General features: G+C 39.7%; 4 protein-coding genes and 2 pseudogenes across 6 annotated transcripts; 1 reads left to right on the top strand and 5 right to left on the bottom strand.

Moving 5' to 3' along the window:
• Positions 1 to 641: 641 nt before the first annotated feature.
• LOC104749011 (uncharacterized) lies at positions 642 to 1,399 on the bottom strand. The gene has a single exon (XM_010470591.3). The coding sequence runs from the start codon at positions 1,313 to 1,315 to the stop codon at positions 884 to 886; it is 432 nt and encodes a 143-aa protein (XP_010468893.1). The 5' UTR covers positions 1,316 to 1,399; the 3' UTR covers positions 642 to 883.
• Positions 1,400 to 1,931: 532 nt separating this feature from the next.
• Positions 1,932 to 2,110, bottom strand: LOC147924983 (U2 spliceosomal RNA; annotated as a pseudogene).
• Positions 2,111 to 2,265: 155 nt separating this feature from the next.
• On the bottom strand, positions 2,266 to 4,412 carry LOC104749010 (E3 ubiquitin-protein ligase SP1-like; annotated as a pseudogene). The gene is made up of 8 exons (XR_015584009.1): positions 4,350 to 4,412; positions 3,641 to 3,763; positions 3,477 to 3,542; positions 3,267 to 3,379; positions 3,078 to 3,188; positions 2,949 to 2,992; positions 2,743 to 2,854; positions 2,266 to 2,646 (listed from the first exon to the last, which is right to left on the bottom strand). The product of XR_015584009.1 is annotated as an E3 ubiquitin-protein ligase SP1-like (transcript).
• A 6,555-nt stretch (positions 4,413 to 10,967) lies between these two features.
• On the bottom strand, positions 10,968 to 15,481 carry LOC147924982 (uncharacterized). The gene is made up of 4 exons (XM_087489855.1): positions 15,152 to 15,481; positions 15,017 to 15,069; positions 14,806 to 14,918; positions 10,968 to 14,695 (listed from the first exon to the last, which is right to left on the bottom strand). The coding sequence occupies exon 4, from the start codon at positions 13,730 to 13,732 to the stop codon at positions 12,026 to 12,028; it is 1,707 nt and encodes a 568-aa protein (XP_087345981.1). The 5' UTR covers positions 13,733 to 14,695; positions 14,806 to 14,918; positions 15,017 to 15,069; positions 15,152 to 15,481; the 3' UTR covers positions 10,968 to 12,025.
• Positions 15,482 to 17,700: 2,219 nt separating this feature from the next.
• On the bottom strand, positions 17,701 to 18,818 carry LOC104749009 (EID1-like F-box protein 3). The gene is made up of 2 exons (XM_010470590.2): positions 18,365 to 18,818; positions 17,701 to 18,068 (listed from the first exon to the last, which is right to left on the bottom strand). The coding sequence occupies exons 1-2, from the start codon at positions 18,816 to 18,818 to the stop codon at positions 17,701 to 17,703; spliced, it is 822 nt and encodes a 273-aa protein (XP_010468892.2).
• Positions 18,819 to 19,665: 847 nt separating this feature from the next.
• On the top strand, positions 19,666 to 27,443 carry LOC104753164 (protein HUA2-LIKE 3). 2 transcript variants are annotated; one of them, XM_087491313.1, is made up of 12 exons: positions 19,793 to 20,329; positions 20,814 to 20,890; positions 21,441 to 21,581; positions 21,676 to 23,715; positions 24,143 to 24,572; positions 25,037 to 25,145; positions 25,242 to 25,354; positions 25,423 to 25,607; positions 25,684 to 26,095; positions 26,189 to 26,528; positions 26,635 to 26,814; positions 27,007 to 27,443. In XM_087491313.1, exons 4-12 carry the CDS (start codon positions 21,983 to 21,985, stop codon positions 27,030 to 27,032), a joined length of 3,528 nt encoding a protein of 1,175 aa, XP_087347439.1. In that variant the 5' UTR covers positions 19,793 to 20,329; positions 20,814 to 20,890; positions 21,441 to 21,581; positions 21,676 to 21,982; the 3' UTR covers positions 27,033 to 27,443. The 2 variants fall into 2 exon arrangements, with proteins under 2 accessions (XP_087347438.1, XP_087347439.1); XM_087491312.1 differs by lacking the exon at positions 21,441 to 21,581 and having other exon boundaries at positions 19,666 to 20,329.
• Positions 27,444 to 27,812: the final 369 nt, after the last annotated feature.

Below are 27,812 nucleotides of genomic sequence, written 5' to 3'. Positions count from 1 at the left end.
CCAAATCTTCTATTACTCTCGACACTTTTGTACTTCCCAACACCAGAATAGCCCAAATCAGTGCAATGACTACTACCTTCGCTTTTGTTGGTCCCATGCGTCTACTACTCATGGTTATAAGATTACATATGGGTTTATGATAAAAAAATATTTGGTGTTATATAGAGGGGTTTGTGACATGCAAGATTCTGCGGGTGTTATGAGTACGTGTATGTCAAGATTTTCCTGCCATTGTACTTGTACATCATGCTTTTAGCCTGTACATAGTCGTGTCCAAATCCAACTCAGAGAAGAAGAAAAATAACGAAACAGAGACAAAACAAGTTCCAATGACTTGAAATGATCATTGCATTGAATTTGCAGGTGTCTTTTTCTTCTTTGTTCTTTATTTCTTCAGTTGTAATAAAAGATGGAGAAATGAATCTAAGGTACAAACATCTCTAATTAGGCAAAGAATGAACTTATCACATCATGGACAACGAATTGAGGGGAATAATAAAATTGTTACATTTTCCATACTATGATTTGATTCCCCAACCTGCTTATCAGTATGGAGAATGAAACCTGTCAATCATGGTTGGTAAAATACATACAAGTTCTTATATATATCACTTTACGACGACTAAAATGTCTGCAACACCTTTGAAAAAAGTTCTTATATATTATATCATACAAGTATCTGATAGTATGCAATAAATAATGTTTCAAAATACAAGTATACATACAAAGATGTAATTTAATTATGAGAATATGCAGGCAATAATATAAATGAATTGATGAAACTCTTAGATAGGATTCCTTAAGACATAGTATATGATATGAATAATGAGGCGAAGAAAGAAGGGTCTGTCTGTGCAAAACAGAGAGGTCATCATGAACTTGGCTATAAGCCTTTTCGCATCTTCTCGAGTCTACTCTCAATGAAAGCATGTGATTTCCTATTTATATCATTCAAAAGCGGCTTCGGCTGTGATTTATCAGCTCCATTCTGAGATCGCCTAATGCTTTGCTCACCCGATGATATGCTCTTCTTTGGGACGTTATTACCATTAACAAGCATGATCACCCTCTCTTTCTCGGAGCCTGAGGTATTATTGATGGGATTAGCGTTGTCCTCCGAGTCTTCTCGTTGCTTGAAATAAATAGTGATATCTGATTTTGATTCGTTCTTGATCAGTTTCTTTGTCACAGAGTTGCCTTCCTTGTGACTCGCCATGAGTTTAACGACCACTAACCTGAAAAACCAGCGACAAAAGCCTCTCTTGTCATCATCGTCTTTTCCTCTGTGCATCCTCTCTCTTTGTTTAATTGACATGAATGTTTTAATTATGGTCTTTGGTTTATATGAAAATATTTAGTGGGGATTATGGATTTTTTTTCCAATCGGTTTGCTTTGATTCCACGCTTTGGAAAAATGTGATTGTCTTTGTCTTTACTATATCAAAAGAAAACAGAATTTTATCTACAGTTTCTTTCTTCTTCATACTCTTTTTATTGGTTTGCTTTAACTAAAAAGCAATTTGCTTTTGTGCAAGTTTTTCTTCCATTGGAGCTGGAGATTCGCTTCTTTATTGAAAGATGAAGCTCCCTTATCATTGAAATTTGTTTTGGTTTGAGTGGACGAAAACTTGAAAATGATTCTTTGTACACTTAGACTTGTTGATCTATAAAAGTACTTCTCACCATGTTTCACTTTTGTTATTGTCACGTTTCATATCGCGTGAATCACGTGTGTTGAATGATGATGCGAAATTGACTAAATCTATTAGATATCAAAACGTACGCAAGGACAAAAAGGTGGTTTGTCATTGAAACATAACATAAGCCGCGTTCAGTTAGTCCTTTGGGTGAGAATAACTGTAGTGTTTCGAACGGCCATGGTATCTCATCGGAGGAGAGACCACAGAAGCTCCACACACGCGTCTCAGCCTAATGGGTCTCTCCACCGCAAGTTTCTCTCGTTACCGAGGACTTACACAAGTATACCGAGGACTCTTCCCCTTAAAAAAATAGAGTTAATATCGTGTGAGCCGATGGCCCACATATCAGATATTAAACTGATAAGAACATATACTACACTTGACCTTAGCCAAAAGGCCGAGAAAGATATGATTTTGTCGTTGGGCTCGATCCCTCTTTTATACTTGCGAGAAAAGGAGTATATTTATCTTCCTAGCCGATGTGGGACAATAAAACAACCTCTTAACAAAGACAAAATTAGTCAATGACAGCCCTCTGTCGGAGAGGCCATCAGGTTCGTTAGGGTGGGAAACAAACGTATAAATTTTGTACAAGTTCTTCAATACAAGATGTTGTTTCACGGAATCAATCAACTCTTATTCCATTTCTCTCTTTTAAAAATTGAAATTTCATTTGGGATTCAGGTAATTAGGTCACTCTTTCCATTAGCTTTTGCTCCCCTCTTACAGTTACGTTCTGCCAAAATGGTTCTAATCAAAGTCATTTTATAGACAAGACTCAATGATTGTTAGTTGGTGTACGTAATTTGGCTATAGTAGATGGGAAGGATTAGTCCAATGTCTTCAAAGGCGGTAAATCTTCAATACTTGTTCTATTGGTCTCCGGCAAAGAGGACATGCCTTCACGTGCGAGGAGCATGTTAAGCAGCAGCACATGTGACCACACCTACAAGTGCAACCAAACAAAAGAATAATCAAAAGCTACGTACAGTCTGATCAGTGAGAGGGATCATGAGTTTCGAAAGAGAAACAATATTCTTACTTAACAAAAGCCGCATCATTCTTGTGCTCAAGGCAGATCACACAGAGATCTGGTACATCGCCATCTCTGCTTGTACTACTATCTGAGTTGTTCTCATGCTGAGTTCCCAATCCTGGTGAGACATTTTTGTAAGCAGAGCAATTCCAAGCGTATGCATAGAAAAAAGGATTCTCATGTTACTGCAAACACTAATGGATACTACTTACCTCTAGTTACTAGTTCGGCTCTCTTGGCAGCTGCATCAGCAACTCTGCAACAAATAGCTTCACAGTTAGTTTGGAATGACCAATTAATTATATGCGCAAGAATATGGGTTTGGTTAATATGCGACGTACCTAATCCGTAACAATCGCCCCCGCCTTCTCTCTAGAATATACTCAATCACAGGCTTTGAAATCAGAATCACACCAACAACAGTTTAACCTATGGAGGCATATTTGAACCTCCTGCCAAAAAGATGTTTTAGAACTTTTATAATCTCAGATTTTTAGGAAAGGAATAGGCATACTGAGAAGAGAAACAACCTTGACCACATTACCAATGAAGATGTGATCTTATCGAGCGGTACAGGTGAGACAAAGAAAGGTCCTTTCTCGGGTTTTGGAATCCTGAAAACCTCCATACTGTCCTTAACACCCTGTTTAACATGATAAGTAACAACAACAATGATATGTAAAACATAATATTGGAGTATAAGAAGAAGATTTTGGACCACTGGCAGATAACAGACATACCTCACCAACAACTGTAACCCATGTACCAATTGGGAGGACATGCTCAGTGCGTTTTACTCCAAGCATCTGTAGACAAATGAAGGGTGCCACACAATATTGCATTAGCCTTGACGAAACAGAAAACCCAAAGCAAATTGAAGTAAAACTGGAAATAAAGGAAAGACCTTGAGGCCTTTGAGGCAATCGGATGACGGCTTTGACTCTTCAAATACTGCACTTCCGACCCTCAATGCAATGCTTATTATTTTGTTAGCTTCGGCAACATTCACACGACCTGTCCCATCTTCCTAAACGCCATAACGTTGTCTTCTACCATGCTAGTATGAAAGTATGCTCTGTGGTTGCCATATTAATGGATCCTCCACATCAGAAATCTAACTATGCTAAGAAAAAACGGTATGGAGAAAAATTTCTATGAGGTTGTAATGCTCGAAGTACCTTGAGGCTTTTAATGTTGCAATAGTTTTGCCTCGGTTTGCGTAGCTAAGCACCTCTTGATTGATTTCTCTATATTCGTAGTATGTAAAATAAAACAGGGAGACAACTTATGGACTGTTATTACTTCAATGGTTAGAAGAGAGTTATAGTATTCTGTCTTGGTTTCTGGTTCTATCCTATATTATGGAAATTTCATCTTCTTTGTCTAAAACTCCTTCTTTTAGATGATCAACTTCTAAAAAGATTGATTACTTATATGAAGTAGAGTATGTGAGTGATGATAGCAAAGTTCCTATTACCCAACTCCCATTACTTAATCCTTACAAAGCTTTCACCAAACCAAATTCCACTTTTCCAAAAGTCATTCGCCAGGTGTTTGTCCCTAACAAACATAATGCAAAGGAGCTTGTTCTAGCCTCTCCGTTGGAACAACACCTTATCTCGGCGACAGAAACGGAACAGATGATTCCCCTCAGAATCAATGAAGGCATGATACATCATTGGCGAACTCAAGGATATACTCATCTTCACTATGGAGCAATACGTTTGGCGCTAACACTCCATGGCAGAAAAGGCTTACCAGTTGTAGCACGGGTAGCTCTCCTTGACACCTGATACAAGGAATACCAGCATGCTTGTATTGCAACTATCCAGACAACACTAAACGCTGGCACTGTTTTTGTCACCCTCTTCCCAAATTTCAACGTGGCATTGGAAGACCCTCAAATATATCAGAACATGCAAATCCAGCTGCAAATCACAGGCGCTCCACAGATTGGAAACACATATGCGACAACACTTCACCATCAAATGGCGTACAGAGTCCAGAATCATGCAATGGACTTAAGTCTCCCAAGAGACACTGAAGATGCACTACTCATACAATTGGAGTCACATCATAGCCCGTCGTGCATCCATATTCCTAGACATATTCCTAGAGATGAGCTTGTCAAGTTACTTCCAGAATCATGGGTTACCAATTACGAAAAACTCCATGACCGGAGTACCCCAATACAATCGGTGGACTCTTCTATTCATAGGAGAAAAGATGGAGTTGTAGAGATTGCCTTCAAGCAACAAGAAGAAAAGTCAAGACCAACGGCTTTCTGCACAGAAATCAATACAATTACTCCTTTTGAAGACACTCAAACCTTGGAGATCAATCCACGTTTAGATGGTGTTCCGATCTCATCCTTTGATTCGTTGGGAGGTCCCATTTACTCTTTCCAAGATGAAACAGGCCACAAATTCTTTGATGTTTGCGATTGCCAACACTGTCAGGTGAATAGTTCTGATGATGATGACACCCCAAGGCGTAGGAGAAAAAAGAAAACTACACAACAAATTCTCAAAGAACGATTTGAGTCTGGAGATCCACAAGTTGGCCTTCTCGGAGAACCAAGTGGCAAGAATTTTGAATACTATGTATTGTATTCAGGTGGCTCAACTCCCACAACACCTGAAAAAGAAGAGGTACAACTAAGTTACATGTTCGGACCTCCATCACAGCAGGATTCACCATTTCCATCCAAAGAGTTTGAAGAAAACAATATAAAGCACTCATGGAAAATCCGGAATCCAAATGTTAAGAATCCAGATGGTTCAGTAAAGCAGATCAGTGCCGCAGAAGCAACGTTAAACTGGCAGTCGGAGAACGCCGTAACCCAAAACCATCTATTAAGCCAGATTGACAAAAAGGTAACCATCATGGACCTTTCCATTAAAGAACTCACCAAAAAGATAATCTCTCTCCACCAAGAACTTCTCCACCTTGCAACTACTGTCTCCATGAACTCTCCCCTCATGTTCCAAAAAGAGTCGGAGCTAAAGTCCCTTAAAGCTCAATTACACTCCTTACAACCCTCCATTTATTCAACTCTCTACTTTATTTTACAACCCTCCATTTATTCAACTATCTCACAACCATATATTTCACTATCATATATTACTCACTTATTACGTATTCCCCCTGTCTCCAAAAGAGAGGCGACGTCTATCTTATCCGTTGTCGTCTTCTTCACTGTCTGAGGCGACTTCTGTGACGTAGATCTTTTGGCCTGGAATGTATCGTTTTATCTTGTACGTTTTTCCTTCAACTCTATAGACTGGATGATCTGGATTTGATTGTGGCCACGCGTATTGATCATGGAAGCCTGCAAGCACTTGTCGTATTTCTTCAGCGAATCCTAGCGGGTAGACGTGTCTGTTGTGCCAGTGAGCTGTGTGAGGACAAAGAAGATTAGGGTCAACTTCAGATTCATTAAATCCATTCAATAATGCAATTTGCTTTGCACGTTGATGGAAATTCCCCGAGGCAAAAGCATCATTATTGTAGCTTGTCTCAACGTTCGCATCATATTTCTTTAGGATAATGATTTCTCCGTCTTGTTCTTCTTGGATTGTAGTAATCCTGAACGTGACAAGTATATCCAACTCAGGCTGTGCACGAACAAGTTCTTGCCACCAGGTAACATCGTGGAATAATGTGAGCCATTTGTATAATAATTTGTAATGCGCCTTCTGTCTGGTCAATATGCATTTCGCCAAGTACTGGAGCAGTTGACTTTTATGGATGAGGACCGCAATAGTGTAAAGATCTGCCATGTACCAAAGTAGGAGGTATGCCTCTATAGGAAACCGGCCATAATGAGCAGGGTTCATATGAATGGTGGTAAGGAAGGGATAGGCCGTGTGGTAAGGGAGGCCAAGAAGTGGACCCTGATCAAGACTATATCGGTGTATATAGAGCTTTAGAAAACCATGCAGTGTCTCAATCCCTCTGTAGATCAATACATTGTCGAGTAATGATTCCCTTATTCCATGCGGCATATCGGCAATCATTTTCCGCAGATTATCTTCTGTTGGATTGGCTGGACTGAGGGTGTATATCATGGGTACTATTGACGAGATTTGACGCTGAGTTCTTGAAAGAAAATCTGGGAGGAAGTTGTCTTTTCCTTTGATGTGTTTAACATCGAATTTCCACTGGGAAAACCAACTTGCCCACCTGAGTAACTGAGCTTGTGGTAACATCTTCTGCTTGAACTGAATCATTTTTGGAAAGGAGAACATGTCCATTTCGATGAGGAAATGTTGGCCCACCAAATGAAACTCAATTTTTTCTATTCCTCTTTTGACAGCGAGTATCTCCTTGTAAGTAGAATGATAGTGTTTTTCACTATCTTTGAAGACTCCACTTTTGTAGCCACAAATATGTCTTTTCCCTTTTTCGTCTTCTTCTAAGAGTACTGCTCCCCAATAGCAATCACTTGCGTCCGTCTACAGAATTCTTCTTCCCTTTGATGGGATTTTTAGAGCTGGTAAGGTTGTGGAAATTTTCTTCAATTCTTTCACTGCTTCTGTGCATTTCTGGCTCCAAGGAGGGGCATCTTTCTTGAGTTGAGCAGAGAGAATCGATCTATGTTTTGCAAGACCATGAATGAAATCCGCCATATAGTTAACAATCCCCAAAAACTGTTGGACTTGCTTGAAAGATAATCTTTCATCTGGAAACTCATTGAGTTGGGTGGCAATGTGAGGTTGGAGGTAGTATTCTCCCTTGGATATGTGCATTCCCAAAAAATCAATCTCCGTTTCTCCAATCACCATCTTCTTCTCTGATAACATAATACCATATTTCTGTATGATATCGTGAAATTTTGCCAGTAACGAAGTGTGGGAATCTATGTTTGAGGAGAATAGCAGAATATCGTCGATATACACCAGTGCATTTGGGAGGATAGGCTCGAATATCTTGATCATAGCTTTTTGGAACAGTGAAGGAGCTACCTTAAGTCCAAAGGGCATGACTTTCCAGTGGTAATGGCGATCTGGTACACAGAATCCCGTCTTTAGTCTGTCTTCTGGTTTGATTCCAAGCTGCCAAAATCCTGCTTTTAAGTCAAACTTGGAGAAGATTTGTGCTTGCGGGAGTTTTTGGAATAACACTTCTCTCTTTGGCAAAGGAAACTTGTCATCGGCAAGGAAATGGTTGAGTGGTTGATAGTTGATGACCAATCTGAGTTTTCCTCGCACCTGTTCAGCCCGTTTGTTGACGTAGAATGCTTCGCATGCCCAAGGTGAAGTGGTCTTCTCAATGAGATCTTCTTTTTGGAGTTGGTCAATCTCTTCGAGTGCAAGATTGTAGTGATCTGGGTTCATTCCTGGGTGACTTGCTTTAGTTGGGTTGATATCTTCATTCTTCTTGAAAGGTAAGGATATGAAGAAATCTGGATTCTTCCATAAAGGAGATGAGCACTTTGTGAGAAACTCCGAATGAGAGGTGGCGCAAGATGTTTTTGCTATTTCTTCTTTTATGGGATTAAGCATCTCCATAGGGTATAGATGAGACACCGTTGTCCAAGGTAGCAGCTGATTTTTGTGCTTGAGACCTTTGGGATGCCACGAAACTCTCCGAAGACTATGGAGGATATCAAATCCAAGTATAAAGTCCTTTCCAGGGAGTTCAGAACCAAATACTTTGGATTTAATCATGTATCCGGGGAAAAGTTGGATGTATATTGGCTTGCTGATAAGAGAGATATGAAATATCTGGCCGTTGGCTGCTTTGAAAGCGACTGAACATAAATTCCAATGTGAAGCTGGGAGGAGGTCTGATTTGATGATGGATGAAGCAGCTCCAGCGTCAAAATAGGCAATGACCGGTATTGGTTTATCATACTTGCTTGGGAAGATGTAGATCTTGGCATTTGGAGATGGTTGGGTTAGATACACCAATTCTTCTTGATGTGATTGCTCTACTTTGCAGAAATCGAATGTGTAGAGGTCAAACAACATGAACTGGTCGTCTCTATCGCTTTCATCTCCAGTATCCTCTTCTGAAGATTCATCTTCAAACTCCATACCCATTGCAAGACCTGTATCATCAGTTGGTTCATCATCAAGGGAAAAGATGGATTCAATATCCGAGTCGTCAATATCTTCAACTTGTGCCAAGTAGCCAAGGAGGTTGTCTCTCTTCTTCTTGTTAGGACACTGTTTCGCATAATGTCCCTTCTTCTTGCAGATGTAACATCTGTCTGATTTTTTGAAACCTCTTTGAGTTTTCTTCCTGAAGAATTTCCATTTCTTTCTAGAAGATAACTTTGGATATTTCTTCTGTCACTTGCTTCTATAGCTTTTTTCTTTTCCATGACTTGTAGAACAATGGCATTTCTTTTCTCTGCATTTGATACTGAGTTCCGGCCGATCACATGCTTTTCCTAGAAGTTTTCCTTGTTCCTGAAGCTGTTTGAAAAACTTCTGGTGGTTGCATAGCTTTTCAAGGGCTGCCAGAGAAATTTGATATATTTCTCCGAGTGAAGCTTGATTGAGAGGCATATTCTTGAGAGACAATACCCTTGACGTTTCATTTCCAAGTGGTTATGGAGTGAATTCAGGTACGCCTGTTTGAGGTTGACATCATCTATTCCATTTAGGGCATAGAATCTCTTTGACATCCGCTCGTAATGTTTTTCAAGATCCTTCCTCTTGAAGGAACAGCATCTCATGCTAAGATATTCTTCTCTTGCTTGGATAGTATAGTGATCCCATGTGCCGAGAAATTCATTATGAATGTGTCCCACCAAAGCATCGATTGTTGGAGATTGTCGGATTTGTAATTGTCGATATTGACCTAGGCTTATCCACCATTGCCTGAGACGTCCTTGGAATTTAGCCACCAGTTTATCAATCGATGTAGGTAAAGTGGCTCCTGGGTTAAGTTGTTGTTCTGTTAGCCATGCATGCATCTCATATACTTTGTCACGCCATTTTGAAGGGGGAACATCATCAAAAGAGAAACCCTTATGTGGTTCTGTACTAAACCGCGGGTTTCCTTCTGTCTGATCTTGTCCAGTTTCTTGGGTTTCTTCATATACGTTTCCACCTTCACTCTCTATGTCTTCTTCAACCACAGCAGGTGAAGCCATCATAAAATGTGGGATCATGGCCTCATCATTCTCATCTTTTAATGTTGTTGGTACCTTATTCATCATACTTCCTTGAAAAAGTCTTTTTTCTTGTTTTGTGACCTTCTCGAGAAAAACAGTGATTGGATTAGCGTGCTCCACCATGAATTGCATTTTGCTGGCTTCGGGTTGGTCTTGAGATTTTGATGTCTCGGTAAGCGGTTTGGGTGGTTTAAGTATGGCTTCCTTCCCTGGTCTTTTTTCTGTTGGCTTTTTCTTTTTAGTAGACTGTTGTTCATAGAGAACTTTTGTTGGTAAGAAGGAGGATGCTCCAAAAATACTTGGGTCTTGGGAAAAAGATAAAGGTTGTGTTTGGGCTGTGTAAGGTGGTGTGTAGATGGGATATGGTGTAAAAAGGTCATATGGAGTTGGTGGTTGAGTTTTGGGTTGGTTTTGTGATGTTCATATATTTTACCTTGTTTTCCCTTAGTTTATTCACAACTTTTGCATCTTTTGCCATCCATTTAGGCCATTATTGTGTAGCTTTAGGACTAATCATGCATTAGAGTGTAGTTGCATTGCATTTGCATCTTTTCATGCATAAACAGGTGATTTTGGAGCTTAAGGAGTATGGAAGCAATGTTGAGGAGAAGTGAAGCTGTCCTGAGGAGAAAACAAGAGAGTTAAGGCTGTAGAATCAAGGTCCGGAGTCCAACTCGACCGCACCACTCGACCACCACTCGACCGTGTGCTGAGGAGGACTCGACCGAGTGGAGAATGCACGAGAGAAGCCAGCTCGACCAGCCACTCGACCGAGCACTGGTCGAGTTGACCGAGCCGTTGACTGCTTTGACTTTTTGTATTTTTAGGGCTTCCACCTCATCTCCTATATAAAGCCCTTGTACCTGCAGCCACCAAAGAGTCCAGCTTTTTAGAGAGTCTAAAACCTAGTTTTTACCTTTTTTAGATTTTATTCCTTTTGCACTTTCTTTTATTTTAGATTTTGTACTTGTTTAAGAAAGAAAGATTAGATCCTTGTATTTTGTTGGTTTTATAACTTTCAAAATATTAAGATTTCGAGTTTTATTTCTTCATCAACATTGTAGATCTCTGTTTCATCTTTCTAATGATGCAAGTTTCATTATTTTCTGGGTTTTTGACATATTTCACCATGTGTACTTGTGAGTAGTTTGCTTAGGACTTTGAGGATGGGTTAGGCTGGGTTGATCTTGTGGTTTATTTGATTTGGTCAAGCTTGATTGTTGTAGATCTCTTCTAGGCTAGATGATCTTAATGCTGATCCTATATCTGAGAAGGTAGGGTTTGATTTCAAGCATCTTAGCATCACACCAATGTCTAAGGAGCATAGATAAGGCTAGATCTAGAGCTTACCATTAGGCTTGCTAAGAGATTAGGAGTCTTGTTTGGTTTGAGATGTATTGCTTAATGCCTGCTTGTGTAGATTCTTTACTTTGTGAGAACAAGTCTAGAATTGCATAGGTTTGATTGTTTCTTGCCATGAGAGTGGATTAAACATGTCTTAGAATAGTATGTCTAGAGATCAGCTCAAAGTTTGCTTGAGATTTGTTGACCAAGTTAGATAACCACAATGATTAGCTCAGCCCATGAATCCCTCCTCAAGGCCTTCTTTGTTTATTGAAATCTTAGTCTAAATATCATTGCTTGTTTGTTGTTTGATTAGTTTTAGCATTGCTTTGTTTTTCTTCTGTTGCTCTGTTTTCACGTCTAAGTCTAGCTCGACCACGTACTCGACCTACACTCGGTCGAGTGCTGCTCGAGTTCATCCCCAGAACTTGTGTTTTTGATTTGTGATTGTCTTGTTTCATTCCTGTTTCATTTCCATTGCATTCACGTAGTTTCCTGTTCATTACTTGTCTTGCATTAGTTCATTAGCATAGTATCTATCTCTGTTCTAGTTTCATTATAGCTTTAATTTGTCTGTTCTGTTTGCATTTAGTATCTTGTTCTAGTTGTTTTTACTTTCTGCATTTCATATCTCATTTTAGGATTGTTAGTGACAAACAATCTTTACAATTGGCTTGACTTAGACTCATATGCACATCTTAATTGTTCACAATCACTCAGATAGGATTGACACCTCTTATACTGCAACTGCATAAGGGGAATTGAAACACCCTGACTTCTATTCATTCCATACATCATCATTCCATACTCATTCATTCATACACCACAAAGAAAGTCAGTTTCATTTTGTAAGGAGTGTAATTGAGCTTTAAGGGACTTTAGCTCCGACTCTTTTTGGAACATGAGGGGAGAGTTCATGGAGACAGTAGTTGCAAGGTGGAGAAGTTCTTGGTGGAGAGAGATTATCTTTTTGGTGAGTTCTTTAATGGAAAGGTCCATGATGGTTACCTTTTTGTCAATCTGGCTTAATAGATGGTTTTGGGTTACGGCGTTCTCCGACTGCCAGTTTAACGTTGCTTCTGCGGCACTGATCTGCTTTACTGAACCATCTGGATTCTTAACATTTGGATTCCGGATTTTCCATGAGTGCTTTATATTGTTTTCTTCAAACTCTTTGGATGGAAATGGTGAATCCTGCTGTGATGGAGGTCCGAACATGTAACTTAGTTGTACCTCTTCTTTTTCAGGTGTTGTGGGAGTTGAGCCACCTGAATACAATACATAGTATTCAAAATTCTTGCCACTTGGTTCTCCGAGAAGGCCAACTTGTGGATCTCCAGACTCAAATCGTTCTTTGAGAATTTGTTGTGTAGTTTTCTTTTTTCTCCTACGCCTTGGGGTGTCATCATCATCAGAACTATTCATCTGACAGTGTTGGCAATCGCAAACATCAAAGAATTTGTGGCCTGTTTCATCTTGGAAAGAGTAAATGGGATCTCCCAACGAATCAAAGGATGAGATCGGAACACCATCTAAACGTGGATTGATCTCCAAGGTTTGAGTGTCTTCAAAAGGAGTAATTGTATTGATTTCTGTGCAGAAAGCCGTTGGTCTTGAATTTTCTTCTTGTTGCTTGAAGGCAATCTCTACAGCTCCATCTTTTCTCCTATGAATAGAAGAGTCCATCGATTGTATTGGGGTACTCCGGTCATGGAGTTTTTCGTAATTGGTAACCCATGATTCTGGAAGTAACTTGACAAGCTCATCTCTAGGAATCTGTCTAGGAATATGGATGCACGACGGGCTATGCTGTGACTCCAATTGTATGAGTAGTGCATCTTCAGTGTCTCTTGGGAGACTTAAGTCCATTGCATGATTCTGGACTCTGTACGCCATTTGATGGTGAAGTGTTGCCGCATATGTGTTTCCAATCTGTGGAACGCCTGTGATTTGCAGCTGGATTTGCATGTTCTGATATATTTGAGGGTCTTCCAATGCCACGTTGAAATTTGGGAAGAGGGTGACAAAAACAGTGCCAGCGTTTAGTGTTGTCTGGATAGTTGCAATACAAGCATGTTGGTATTCCTTGTATCGGGTGTCAAGGAGAGCTACCCGTGCTACAACTGGTAAGCCTTTTCTGCCATGGAGTGTTAGCGCCAAACGTATTGCTCCATAGTGAAGATGAGTATATCCTTGAGTTCGCCAATGATGTATCATGCCTTCATTGATTCTGAGGGGAATCATCTGTTCCGTTTCTGTCGCCGGGATAAGGTGTTGTTCCAACGGAGAGGCTAGAACAAGCTCCTTTGCATTATGTTTGTTAGGGACAAACACCTGGCGAATGACTTTTGGAAAAGTGGAATTTGGTTTGGTGAAAGCTTTGTAAGGATTAAGTAATGGGAGTTGGGTAATAGGAACTTTGCTATCATCACTCACATACTCTACTTCATATAAGTAATCAATCTTTTTAGAAGTTGATCGTCTAAAAGAAGGGGTTTTAGACAAAGAAGATGAACTTTCCATAATATAGGATAGAACCAGAAACCAAGACAGAATACTATAACTCTCTTCTAACCATTGAAGTAATAACAGTCCATAAGTTGTCTCCCTGTTTTATTTTACATACTACGAATATAGAGAAATCAATCAAGAGGTGCTTAGCTACGCAAACCGAGGCAAAACTATTGCAACATTAAAAGCCTCAAGGTACTTCGAGCATTACAACCTCATAGAAATTTTTCTCCATACCGTTTTTTCTTAGCATAGTTAGATTTCTGATGTGGAGGATCCATTAATATGGCAACCACAGAGCATACTTTCATACTAGCATGGTAGAAGACAACGTTATGGCGTATTACCTTTCTGGAAGAGAAGAGCTAGAGTTTAGACTGTCATGGCTCTGATACCACAATTACACACACATAGTGGTACAACCACTTAGGAGGTTTTTAGGATCAATGCTAAGTGTTTAGGAAGTATTTTGGACAAAGATTATGTAAGAATATAAGAAAGATCTTTTATACAAGGGGATAAACTTATTTTATTAAAACACTCAAAGGGATTACAAGAACTCTTAAGACTCTTCCTCAAACTCACTCACTTCAACTTGTATGAAACTCTTCACCAAGCCTTGGTTTTTATAGTACAAATCTTAGGGAATATTACATAGAATATTCCTTAAGCTTTATTTTACAACCCTCCATTTATTCAACTCTCTACTTTATTTTACAACCCTCCATTTATTCAACTATCTCACAACCATATATTTCACTATCATATATTACTCACTTATTACTTATTTTAGATAAAATTGACTTAAAAAAGGAATACATTCCAAACAGGACAAGTCGAGTTCAATAGTTGAAACTGGAATCCAACAGACAGGATTACCAGGTACCAAGGGACTTCTTTAGTGATTGGAACCATCCAGTTACTATCTTGAACCCATGAAAACCACCAATTACGTTTCAAGAAAATTTGTTGTGCCTAAAGATACATACATACACAAAAGCCAAAAATCACACTGAAACTGAGAGAGAGAAAGGGTATCTAACTTCTAGTGTCTATGAAAAATCATCAAAATCCATAAGACGTACCGTTTCCTTGACAAAAACACAGAGGCCACCACTTCGCTCACACTTGATAGGTGTCTGAGAGCCAACGATCCCTGATACTGATACGATCTTGCTCTCTAATGCTAGCAATTGCTCTGAAGAAGAAGGATTCCAAAGACTTGAATCAAACAAAAAAAAAAAAAACCCCATCAAAACTAAGAAAGTTGAATCAATGGCGGAAGAACGAACATACCCAAATCCTTGATCTGGTGAACCCTAGTGGCTGGATTGAGCATCTCAAAATCACTGTCACAGGAAAGATTGATGAAATTTATACACATTCTCACACAAACAAGTAACCAAAAGGGAAAAAAAAAGAAGCCCTAACCTGTCTGTGAGCTTACTGAGAATATAAAGAGCGGTGGCGCTTAGGCATATCAATCCACCTAAATATAACTCTATCATCTTCTTCTTCCACTGATTCCTTCACGAGAAATCAAATCTTCATTTCTTTGGAGAAACAAAACGGACTTGCCTTGTTTTGCCGATAAAGGAATAATCCCCCTCTCAATTTTTTTATTTTACTTTCTTGTCCTCAACTATTTCTTTAAATAGCAAAATATATCCAATATTTACTCCTTCCAAAAAGAAAACCCAAATCTAGTAACAATGTTGTAAAATCTTCATTTGATAAGGAGAGGGACAAGTCCACAAAAACGTTCCTCCTCTCTACTAATTATATATATTTATATCGACATGGATGGATGTTAACATTGTGTGGCATTGGCTGCTCATGGATTTAGGATTATTAAGGCTTCAACTACTACTGTTGTCATAACTCAGAACTAGTGCTGTGCCTCAGTGCCTGCTCCACTACCGATTATCTCATCAAGCTTTTTTTTTTTCTTTTTTCCCCATTTGGTTATTTTACACACCTGCATCCATTGGAACCAGTGTAGTATTAAACCTGATCTTTAAAACTAAATGATTCTCACATTTATAATTAATGTCCAGTTTGTTTCGTGAACTAGACAAAATATCTGGATACAGTATCAAGACGCAGTATTTGGACGTAACATCTAGATGATGTTCTTTTGTGTTATTGGTTTATGTATCCATAAATTGTATCTCGATTCAATTATGTTTGTTTTGTAATTTGATATCTGTATCTGGATACAATATATGTAAAATACCAGAAAGTCTTTTATTTTATGTTGAATATGTTTTAGTGGTTTAAATTTACTTATGTTTTTTTTGCTTATTTTCACATATATTAAATAAATATTTAAAAATGAGATTTTGTGTTTTCGGTAGAAAAACAATATTTTGCAGTTTTGGCGGGAAAACAAGATTTTGCGAGTTTGGCGAGAAAATAAAATTTTGCATTTTTTTGCGGAAAACATAATTTTGCTGTTTTAACGGAAAAACGAGATTTTGCGGTTTTGACGGAAAAACGAGATTTTGCGATTTTGGCGGGAAAAACAAGATTTTGCGAGTTTGGTGGGAAAAAGAGATTTTGCAGGTTTGACGGAAAACGAGATTTTACGGTTTGGCGGGAAAACGAGATTTTACGGTTTGGCGGGAAAAACGAGATTTTGCGGTTTTGGTGAGAAAACGAGATTTTGCGGTTTTGGCGGGAAAACGAGATTTCGCGAGTTTAGCGGGAAACATAACTTTGCTGTTTTGACGGGAAAACGTAATTTTGCGGTTTTGGCGGGAAAACGTAATTTTGCGGTTTTAACGGGAAACATAACTTTGCGGTTTTAACGGGAAAACGTAATTTCACGGTTTTGGCGGGAAAACAAAATTTTGCAGTTTTGGCAGGAAAACGAGTTTTCATGTTTTTGTGTTTTTTGGTAAGAAAACGAGATTTTGCGGTTTGACGGAAAAAGCAAAAATTTGCGGTTTTGGCGGGAAAATGTAATTTTGCGGTTTTGGCGGGAAAACGAGATTTTGCGGTTTTAGAGAAAAATGAGATTTTGCAAGTTGGCGGGTGAAGAATTGGAATTTTAGAGTTGTATGTATATTAGAATTGAGAAAAAATATTTTTGTAATTATTTAATTAAAATAGGGATATTTTTGACTTTTACAAATTATGGATGAAGTAAACTCATCCAAACTCTCTAAAAAATCTCATCCAGAAATTCAGTTTTTTTTTTATAAATTTTTAAAATGTATCCAGATATTGTATCTAGATGAGTTCCTAATTGTTACTAAACGAACAACAATAAGCATTTGCATCCAGATATTGCATCCGGTTCACCAAACGAACATGACCTAAGACTTTTACGAGGAACACTCTGCATTTTTGGTATTAGCTTCTTTTCCAGCAATCGGGACAACACGTTATACCTACCGACTTTAGTATGCAAAATTCACACAAGGGAAGAGGCTATGTTTAATATTATCCTGTCTATTAATGAACCTAATAACGATCATCGTCCAACTTTTTTTGTTTGTTTGTTTGTGTCAAGCCATTGTTTTACTACTGCAAGTGATCAAGAAGAACCAAAAGCAAGTACTCAACTGAAACCAGTTAAATTAGCAAGTATTATATGGAAAGTATAACCCTATATATGATCCATGTTTTCGTTGTTTGAAACATCATACAGTATATAGCGCCATTGTTGGTCATAATTGGCCAGTCAAATAATTAATGTTACAACAACAAAAAATTCAGATAGTGTACCAAGATAATCTAAACCTTCAAACCAACCGAATCGATTATAAGCTTAGTACAGTAGGTGCACAGAGTGTATGCTAGAAGATCTTCTCACACGATCCACATCATCCATCATCCGAGCAACTAGTGAGCTCCACATGTCATAGGAGAATGAATATAGTTGACATCTCCTCATGTGGTTTTTGCATATAATAATGCCCCGCCAAGAGACCTAATTCCACGTGGACAAAACGCCACCACCATTTGGCATTGGACTAGATCACATTGCCGTCACTGTTGTCCTCCTCTTCACCATTCTCTTCTTTGTCTGACGACGAAAGCGGAATGAGCCAGCAGGTTCTGTGCAAGTGACCGCTCACGCACACGAAAAACTCTAACCCACCTTCCCGTGATCCCAGCCTCCGCGCTGCACTCTTCGGTACTAGACGCACCGCCGTCATGCTCCACATGCGCCCTCCGCAATACGGACACCTGAACTTCTCCTCCAGCGCCGCCTGTCTTCTCACGAGACACTCCCTCGTCTTTGACCTCATAAATTCCCTAAACACCCCTCTAAAGACCCCTAAGTGTTCGTCTCCACCCACCGCGTGATGCGCGCAGGGATCGCTTATGTATAAGCATTGTCGGCCCAACATTAATGAGGGCCCTACGCAAAATTTAAAAAATATGTCTTTTTCACCTATGACAAAAGTTATAGATTTTCTATAAAAGGTCATCACTTAATATTTTAAGGTCTTTTACATATTCTACAAATGAAAAAGGTCTTTTACATGTAATAAAAAAAAAACTTTATACATATCCTTAAAAAAAAGGTCTTTTGTTTAACAGATTTTTAAATGAAAGAGGTTTTTAAAATGTTGGGCCCGAATCTTTGGCTTCACTTGCTTCCCCTGTGAGCCGAGCCTGTGTATAAGAGATCACGCCGGCAATTCTTAGGCAGGAAGAATCTGCCGGAGGTCTTGGAGAATCTGGACTCGCAGGCGAAGTGACCTAGCGACGGTTGACTCAGATTGAAATACAGGGTCGACTCGCCACCGCCGCAGAAGAACATGAGCTTGGCTAACGCGTGCCATCCGCCGTCGATTCGCCAGCTGGGATCTGCGCCGGACAATGCCGCCACCATCCCCGGAGCACGGTTCACGCAGAGCCGCCGCCATAGAATTCGTCTGGCGATTGCGCAAAACCTGCGGCTGAGTGAGGCGACCGCGCATAGCATGTGGATGTCCCAGCTGATGGATTCGAAGACGAGAACCAAGACTCGCTCGTTCTCTATACCTGACTCACCCGAGCTGGACAATCGACTCGGTTGGTTTGATCTCAACCGTCTATTCGTGTTCATCTGGACGACGGAGAATCTAGCCTCTAGAAGCATTGAGTTTTATTGCGGTCTACCACGTGCGTCGTGATCTCACTTATTTATATCCGGTGGCCCGGTGCTCGAGAATTACACACGTGGCTTTGCGCCAGAATAAGAGATCCATGGCGCTCCTAGCCACTAAATTCGTGTCGAAATTTGATTGGTTAGTGGGACGCGTGTCCATTGGTGATTGCGTATACGTCGCAACAGAGAATCTATATATAAAAACTGACGTCTCTCGGTTTTGTGTCAAAGGTCTAAAAAATAAGAGATGAAGGGGCCACGTGTCGAGACGCGTACGAGAATCCGAAACGTCTTTTTCTGAAACCAAAAGAAGGACAACAAAAAATCTTACAAGAACACGTGTCTTCAGACCGCAGTTTATTTGTTGCTGAGAAACGTGGCATTTCTCCGAAGTAATCTTCTAAACTAAGAAGAGACACAATCTGAATCACACAAACAAAGCAGTCGCATGAAAGCAAGAGCCCCCCTCCCCCACAAGGATACATCCAACAGGAAGATTTTTTTAGTTTGTTTGAAAATGGTCAAAGTCGTGGTTCGAGTTCCCCATATCGTTCTTCTTTTTCCAGTGAAATTAAATTAGCAGCACGCGACAACTTCTCTTTATTCCGAAAATCTTTACGTTACGCTTAAATAACGAAGTTGAGCCATTAATGGGCTACAAGTAAGCCTTATGAAGCCTATATGTTTCTCTTCCACAAATTGAATGGGCTTAGAAGAGTGGTTGGATCACGTGGATTTGTTTTTTTTTTTGGTTGTAAGTATACTCACTCCCTGGTAGACGTACAAACCAGCCAGATACGCTCTTTTAAGTCTTATCTCTCTAGTAGACGGAACTTTTGTGAAAAAAAGGAAATAAAGTTAACCTACGCGTGTATGGCGCACGTTAGACAACGCCTATGGAAAACTTGCAAACCCTACACCGACCGAACGATTAACAAAAACATAATAATATTTTTACTCGTGCCAATCAAACCAGCTTCTTCTTTCCTTTTCTTTTTTTTTTTTTTGTCGATGGGGGTGGGGTGATTATTTCGTGTGTGAATGTTTCTCTTCCACAAAAGCGATATAATCCCAATCAATCTTCTCATCTCTCTCTCTTTCGCTCATCTCAATTAGGGTTTACGAGACCAATTTGTTTTTCCCCCTAATCTTGCGTGCGTAAATCCGTATCGATTGGGTTGGGGAATTTTTTTCAATGCCTGCGAATCCTCTAGTGGAATCTGTCACCGAGAAGAACCCTCCTAGGCACTGCCGAGCTGCTAATTTCCGCCTACGATTTTGGCTTAACTTCGATAGTTAGAGAGAATCCTTACCTCTCTCTTTTTTTTTTTAGTTTTCTTTCTAATTTGATATTCGTTGGGTTTTTTTTCTGAAATCCGATGGCTCCGAGCCGCAAGAGAGGCGGTGGTAAAGCTGCGGCCGCTGCATCTGCTCGCCGGGAGTGGAAGGTTGGCGATCTCGTGCTTGCCAAAGTCAAAGGCTTTCCTGCTTGGCCTGCCGCGGTATGTGCATCTCTCTGCCCTTTGCGCTTTCTCTTTTTTTCTTTTTTTGTTTGTAATTTGGTTCTGCTAGATTTAATTGCTCATTAGTTTCATCATATGGCGGTAGAGATCGCTGTTAATTTAGGGTTTGAAGTTGCATGTCTCGCCCTTTTCTCCTGTGAAAGACCTTTTCTAGGTTGATGTTTATGTCAGATTTTAGCGATTGCCTAAGGGATTTGGATATTTTGAGGACGATGGTTGGCTAGTTTTTTTAGCAGATTCAGGAACATCCGTTTTCAATTATTGTTAGTAGATGCCACCCATTTTTTACTCTCTTTTTAGCAAGTTTAATGTTATAAATCTAACATCTTCTTAAGCTCTTGTTAATTGTTGTTATATGATTTGATTCTTGCGAGTGATAATCCCATTTGCCACTTTCCTGTCATGTTCGAGTTTATTTTTCTGGATCACTGCCTCGTCTCCTTATTTGTGGAATTAATTTCAGGTTAGCGAACCGGAAAAATGGGGATACTCAGCCGACTGGAAGAAAGTATTGGTTCACTTTTTTGGCACACAACAGATGTAAGTTCTCAGGCCTTTACTATCACCCTCGTATCTACTGTTTGCTTTCTGCTTATACTTCCCTTATTTGGCAAATGCTAACATTTTCAACCGCGACTTCCTATTGTCGTCCTACTGAGTAGTTTAATTTATTTTATTATGATTCTCATATGAGGTGATGAACTGTCGCTTTTGTCTCACTAGATTAGGATGTAGAAGCTGGTACCCTTGGTTTTGGCTATAAATTTTTTAACTTGTTCGGCGGGTATGGCAAATTTTTTTCTAACATACACCACTTAACTCTAATTTTACTGGGTTTAGAATCAGAATCATTCCTGGTGTGGACTTCTGTGTTCTCTTTAGTAAATGATACTTGATTGGATGGATTTTCTACTTTCCAGATAGTTGGCAACAGTGATACTTGTTTTTCATATATTTAGCAATTTTTGGTTGAGTTTCACATCTATTGGATGGTGACTTTTTTTTATCATTTGCCCTGCTTAAAGCCTTTTGTTTAGTTTGTGTGATGAATTCTCTGAAAAGTGAAAACTGTTTGATCATTTACTTGCAGATTAGCATCAACATTTAGTGAATGTTCTTTTTGTTGCATCTTCCATCCCCACGGTTAAGTGCATACTAATTATTATGAAGAAAGCATTTTAGCACAGCTGCCTGTTTTTCAAATATAATTGATTAAGTGAACCAGTCCAAGGTTGTAAACTGTGCCTATTTTCTCTTCCTTCTAGATCTTAAATGTTATTTATGCCAGCGTATGCAGTTAGTAATACTTTTTGGTGTATGCGCAGAGCTTTCTGCAATCCTGCTGATGTTGAATCATTTACTGAGGAGAAGAAGCAATCGCTTTTGACAAAACGGCATGCCAAAGGTTCCGATTTTGTCCGTGCCGTTAAGGAGATCACAGAGAGTTTTGAGAAGCTGAAGCATCAGGACCAAGCTAGCGATCCTAAATCTGCTGAAGAATCAACTGTTGGAAGTTCTGAGAACACTGTACAGCTGCCTCAGACCTGTGAAAACCTAATTGATAAGTCAAATTCTAGTCATGATAGAGATGAACTGACTATTCTCAGTGAGGATGCTTCAGCTGCTGAACAAATGCTAGCCCTGCGTCATAACACTCTAGCCCATAATGGAACCTGTGATAGTGCAGCAGCTAAAGATTTATGTGAGATAGCTACATACTCTTCAAGGAGAAGAAATGAAAGGGTGCGGACTCTAAAGTGTGCTCCGCAGAATATAACATTACCCGTTCAGCACTCTAAAATCTCATTGAGGTTGGAAGTGGACAGACCAGAAAGGTCCATGCTTCAATGCAGTGATGGTGGTCAGAGTGTCGATGCTATAGATGACAGAGCTATAAGAAGGAGAAAGAGGATCCGAAGGTCAGGTCATTCTGAATCAGATGATGTGGTTTCATCAGCTCTAAATTTGCACGGATCTGATGAGGAGAACACATCTGAAATTGCTACAGTTGAATCTGACAATAATAGTAGGAATGAAGGCAGTGGTGTGGATTCTGGTTCCAAAGTCGTTCTTTCTGATGCTGTTGGTGAGGGTTGTAACGGAGGTCATGAGCTCAACCAAGGGCTTGATTTCCAAATTAGCACCATCGTTAAGAGGAAGAAGAGGAAGCCCACCAGAAAACGTGAAACTAGTGACGTTATTGACCCTCCTGCTAAAGTTGAAGCAGAAGGTCTTGGGGCCAATGCTTGTGATAGCCGCCAAAGATCTCAAAATTCCCATGAAAGGCTGGTTGAGAGGCCCTGTGAAGATAATGGTGATGAACATTTGCCTCTGGTAAAGCGAGCCAGAGTCCGAATGAGTAGAGCTTTTTATGCTGATGAAAAGGTCAATGCCTCTTCAAGGTTTGAAGAGAGATCATCAAACAACACTTTAATAAGTGCAGCCATGCAGACAAACCCTTTGGTGAATCATGAAAATGATGTTGTTTCTGGTCATGATACTTCTGCATCCGAAGAATTTAACAGCGTTGAGGTGTCTGCTAAGCTCCCAGGTGTTATGGTTGATGTAGTGCCTTCTCATATAGAGAAACCTTCTGACATAATGTCTCCGTCTAGGGCTGGTGTTTTGACGGTAGGATATAGAAAAACTGATGTCAAGTTCCATGAGAACGAGTTTACCATGACACTAGATGATGAAGTAACTCGAGCACATTCTAATCAACTTAACAGTTTGGTAAAAGGAAAAGCTCATGTTGCTGATGTAGTTCAGGGATGTTATGAGGAATCACAAACCGGGAACTGTCTTAATAGTGAGACCGATCCTATTGGCTTGCAATGCTTACGTCAAAGTGAGAAGCACGAAACCCCTTTAAATCCTGATATCGTTGATTCATCTGCAACTGAGTCGCCTGGTCTGTGCTCGAGTTTAGATATGACAGCAACAGGGGCACCTGCTCAATCTCCCCACCAACATCAAAGCCAGGAGTATGATTCTCTTGACCATGCATTTGTCATTGTTGGAGATTCTCTTAATGATAAATGTGAGAAAATTGATTACTGTATGACCCAAGTTGTTAAGTCCCAAGCTGTAGAACCTCCTCCATTGTTCTGTTCAGTGGTCAATAATCAGGAGGCGGAAAGCACTCAGGAGACTGAGAACATGCAGGAGACTGAAAACACTCTACTGAAGGAAACCCGAGGAAGTCCGGATAAAGACCTCGATAGTGAGAAACAAGCTCACACAATACAGAATCCAGCCCTCTCTGCTACTGAAAGTGAAATGATTGTTGAAGAAGTGGAGCCTCAGTATGAAACTGTGTATAGTCACTGTGACGAGGCTTTGGAAAACAGAGAGCTGGAAAGGAGGTGAGTCTACTGATTTTTTCTCTACTCCTATATTAACGTCTGATAGTATGTTGTTTCTCTTATTGCTTTCCTCATTAGAATAACTTTTGAAATTACTATCAGGTGTTCTGTTTCTAAACACATTTGAATATTTTATGTATGAAGTCCTCATAGTTTGATTGATGTAGAATGACTAGGAATCTAACTATTTTAAAATTTGACATAAGAATCTATTTCTTTCTTTGCACAAAAAAGAAAGAATCTATTTCCTTCTAATTCCTTTCTTTCTTTGTACTTTGCAATTGCTTTAAATCTATCTTGAGGATAGGCATATTGAGTTTAAGCAAACATCAATTAGATTAAGTTTCTTTAGACACTATATTGATCTAGTTTTTCAGTTCACAGAACTGGTTGACTAACAATATGGTATGTTCGTGTGCATTGGCAGTTGTGAGGTTGATGAGCAGAAGGAGAAGGTGCAAGCCACCAATTCTATGTCAGTATCTGAGAACCTTTCACGTGAAAGATTGAGTTCATCTCCTGCTAATGTTGCAGATTCTTCTGCAAGGGGTATTCCGCATTGCAACTCAGCTTGCCGTAATTCTACCGCAGAAAGTGCAAGTGCTATGGAGGACAACTCTGATCATAGGACCAATGCTCAGTTTGGTGAGAAGAAATCATTGAATGATGACACTGTCAAAGAAGAAACCAAAGTTGAAACAGGTGCAACTCAGGTGAAGAAAGTTGTTAATTCTGATGTGCAATGCACTATTGATTCCTTTGAGACCGCACTTGGCTCATTGGTGAGGACAAAGGAGACCATTGGCCGAGCAACTCGCTTGGCTATGGAATTGGCGAAATTTGGTGTTTCGACAAAGGTATGTGACGTTCTCCCTGCTTGTGCTCTGCTCTTATCTTATCTGTTTGTTGATGCCACATGTTATGTAGAAGTGGAATTCAATTGAAGACAATTTTCTTCATATAGATTGTTAAATATAGTACCTGGATCTGTCCCTTAGTAAAAACCTATTTGCATTATCCAGATAGTTAATTGCTTCAATCAAATTGAGACCATATCAATCTAACCAATTCTATGTATTACAACGAATTAGAGAAACCCCTTATGTATATTGTTTTGTGTGCTGATTTTAGGATGCTGTAGGCATCCAGCCACTCTTGCCAAGCATAGGACTAAGGAAAGCCTTATTATCGTATCTACCTTTTTAGTGAGAAAAGGAACTTGTTTGCACTGTCTTTTCGTGCGATTTATAAAACACTAGGTTTGCAGACTTTTGCCTTATGTTGTTAATGAGGCTCTAAGAATCTCTCTGTCTTGAATTAGGCAATGGAAATTCTGGCTCATACTTTGGAAAGCGAGTCAAATTTACAAAGGAGGGTGGACTTATTTTTCCTTGTGGATTCTATTGCTCAGTGCTCCAAAGGTCTAAATGGTGAGTAACGTATGTAATGTTTTTGCTTAGTTGCATCATTGAGGTTCGCACTTCTCACTGGTGAGTTAACTTTGTGAATATTACTATTCTTTTCAGGTGATGCTGGTGGTGTTTATCTTTCATCCATTCAAGCTATGCTGCCTCGCCTATTGGCTGCTGCTGTCCCAGCTGGAGCTACCACACAAGAAAACCGGAAGTTGTGCTTGAAGGTATGCTATAATTTTACTTAGATCTTCTTTTTGGTATATTAAATCGCACCCTTTCTGCCCCTATATAGGTTTTGAGAGTTTGGCTCGAAAGACGGATCCTTCCTGAATCTATAGTTCGTCACCATATAAGAGAACTTGATTCACTTAATAACGTTCCTGTGTGCCTCTATTCTCGGCGCTCCGCTCGAACAGAAAGGGCGCTAGATGACCCTGTTAGAGATATGGAGGGTATGCTGGTGGATGAATATGGAAGGTGAGAGTTGAGTTTATTCAGTCTTGGGATCTTGATCTCTTTATCTCTAGCGTCATAATTTATCTTTGTGTTTCAGTAATTCAACTCTCCAGCTTCATGGATTCTGTATGCCTGCAATGCTTAAGGATGAAGACGAAGGAAGTGACTCGGATGGGGGCGATTTTGAGTCTGTCACCCCTGAACATGAGTCCAGAAGCCTTGAAGAACATGTTACACCCTCCATTACTGAAAGGCATACCCGTATACTGGAAGATGTTGACGGCGAGCTTGAAATGGAAGACGTGGCTCCACCTTGGGAAGCTGGAAGCAGTGCGTTCACAGATCAAGCTGATGTTGCAGAGTCTGGAAATTGCCAGCCTGTCTCTGGCTCTTCACATCAGAATGTTAGCTCGCCATCTAGACGAGCTCCTCCTTTGCAGAATGCTCAGTGTGCAATGTCTGATTCCTACTCAAATGGCTTTGACTGCCGCAGAAATCCCAGCATGCATGTGCGTCCTTTTTCATCTTTTAGAATCTTTTGCGGTAAACATATCCATGATTGAGACATGATTTACAAATTTCATTTCTGGTAAATATCCCAGGGAAATTATCAGGCCGGTCCTCCAAGGATGAATCCACCAATGCATTACGGAAGTCCTGAATCATCTTATAGTTCCCGCTCTTTGTCACGTGGGGAGGGTTCTAACTTCCAGCATAGGCCTTATCCATCTTCTCATCCCCCACCTCCACCATCACATCATTACTCATATCTGGAGCCAGATCACCATATAAAGTCGCGGAGAGAAGGTCCATCATACCATCACAGATCTCATTACACACCGGAATTTAACGAAAGGAATTACCATGATAGCCATGAGAGAATGAGGCCTGCACCTTGTGAGGATCGAGACAATTGGAGATATCATCCGCCCTCTTCCCATGGTGGAGTCCTTTTACCTTCTTTTTTTTTCAAATATGAACAAATATCAGCGCACACAGGCCCTTGCTCATGCATGCTAATAGGCGTGGATGGTTTTTCATATTGCAGGCCCACGATATCATGACAGATACAAAGGCCCTTATCAGTCTGACTCATACAGTGGCCATCACCGTGACTCTGGAAGGTTTCAGAACAATAGGTGGAGCCATTCTCCGCGTGCATATAACAATAGACATTCTTTTCACTACAAGCCGCATTCGGAAGGTCCAGTTCCAGTAGGAATGAGAGGTAATATGGAAACTCATGTTTGTTCAGTGGACTAATTCTTTACTCTCCCACAAACTGAATCAGCCATTTCGGAAACTGGAATTGTGTCTTAGGTCTAGGAAATCTGATCCTATTTCCTATGGCTGGCTCTTAACGTGCATATATATATATATAAAAAGAAGATAAAGTTAGAGTGTGTTTGTGGATTTGCAGATCCAGGGACGTGGCATCAAAGGTGAATATGGAGAAAACAGAAACCGCTGTCTGCTCCAAGTCATGGAAAAGATAGAGAGCAACAAATTTAGGTGTGGGTGGATACTTGGTCTGTTGGCCACACTTGGAGAGAAGATGTTAATATACAAAAAGGAGTAGTGTACATATTGACCAAAACAGCATGAGCAATGCAATGCCAAAAAAAAAAAAACAGTCGTGAAAAAGATGGTAAAAGCCATTTGTTGTAGAGATTTGAGAAAGAAAAAGAGAGAGTTAGTAAGTACCCTGACACTGATTTAGGCATTTAATTTTGTAAACATAACTTTTTTTTTAGTGGGTAATAACTAATAACATTAGTATGCGTTTATGAGGAGATTTCCCTCTATAGAGGGACAAACGTAAAGTGATTGATATAAATAAATTATGTTGGTTAAAAAGGGGAAAAAGATGGCTAACTAAATGAGGTATACGTGAATACATGGTTACACATACTAATTATATTATTATATATTCAACTACACAAAGTATATATATTACATGGTCATATGTATGAACTATTTGATGTCATGTGTTCAACACCATAGACATACAATCTGGTACACTGATTGATTAATTACGGTGAAGACCGGCGTTAATTCTAGCTCAACACCATAGACATACAATCTGGTACACTGATTGATTAATTACGGTGAAGACCGGCGTTAACTCTAGCGTTGACCAAAAAAAATCTAAAATTAAAAATTAAAAATTAAAAATTAGAAATTATTATATTAAATCATTAATGGTTTTTATTAATTAAAAAATAT

The sequence above is a fragment of the Camelina sativa genome, chromosome 16, assembly GCF_030686135.1.
Source record: "Camelina sativa cultivar CO46 ecotype springtype chromosome 16, ASM3068613v1".
In the NCBI taxonomy this organism is placed as follows: Eukaryota; Viridiplantae; Streptophyta; class Magnoliopsida; order Brassicales; family Brassicaceae; genus Camelina; species Camelina sativa.
The sequence above is the reverse complement of the archived record's forward strand: the minus strand, read 5'-3'. Positions and strand labels throughout refer to the sequence as shown.

What these genes read in the sequence shown, in the direction of transcription:
- LOC104753164 (XM_087491312.1), top strand. Translation starts at nt 20,207, where the DNA reads ATGGCTCCGAGCCGCAAGAGAGGCGGTGGTAAAGCTGCGGCCGCTGCA. An exon ending in GTGCTCCAAAGGTCTAAATG is followed by an intron (nt 25,146 to 25,241) that starts GTGAGTAACGTA and finishes TATTCTTTTCAG; the next exon opens with GTGATGCTGGTGGTGTTTAT. An exon ending in GCAGAAATCCCAGCATGCAT is followed by an intron (nt 26,096 to 26,188) that starts GTGCGTCCTTTT and finishes TAAATATCCCAG; the next exon opens with GGAAATTATCAGGCCGGTCC.
- LOC104749009 (XM_010470590.2), bottom strand. Translation starts at nt 18,818, where the DNA reads ATGCTTCTAGAGGCTAGATTCTCCGTCGTCCAGATGAACACGAATAGA. An exon ending in GCCTAAGAATTGCCGGCGTG is followed by an intron (nt 18,069 to 18,364) that starts ATCTCTTATACA and finishes TGTTGGGCCGAC; the next exon opens with AATGCTTATACATAAGCGAT.
- LOC104749011 (XM_010470591.3), bottom strand. Translation starts at nt 1,315, where the DNA reads ATGTCAATTAAACAAAGAGAGAGGATGCACAGAGGAAAAGACGATGAT.
- LOC147924982 (XM_087489855.1), bottom strand. Translation starts at nt 13,732, where the DNA reads ATGGAAAGTTCATCTTCTTTGTCTAAAACCCCTTCTTTTAGACGATCA.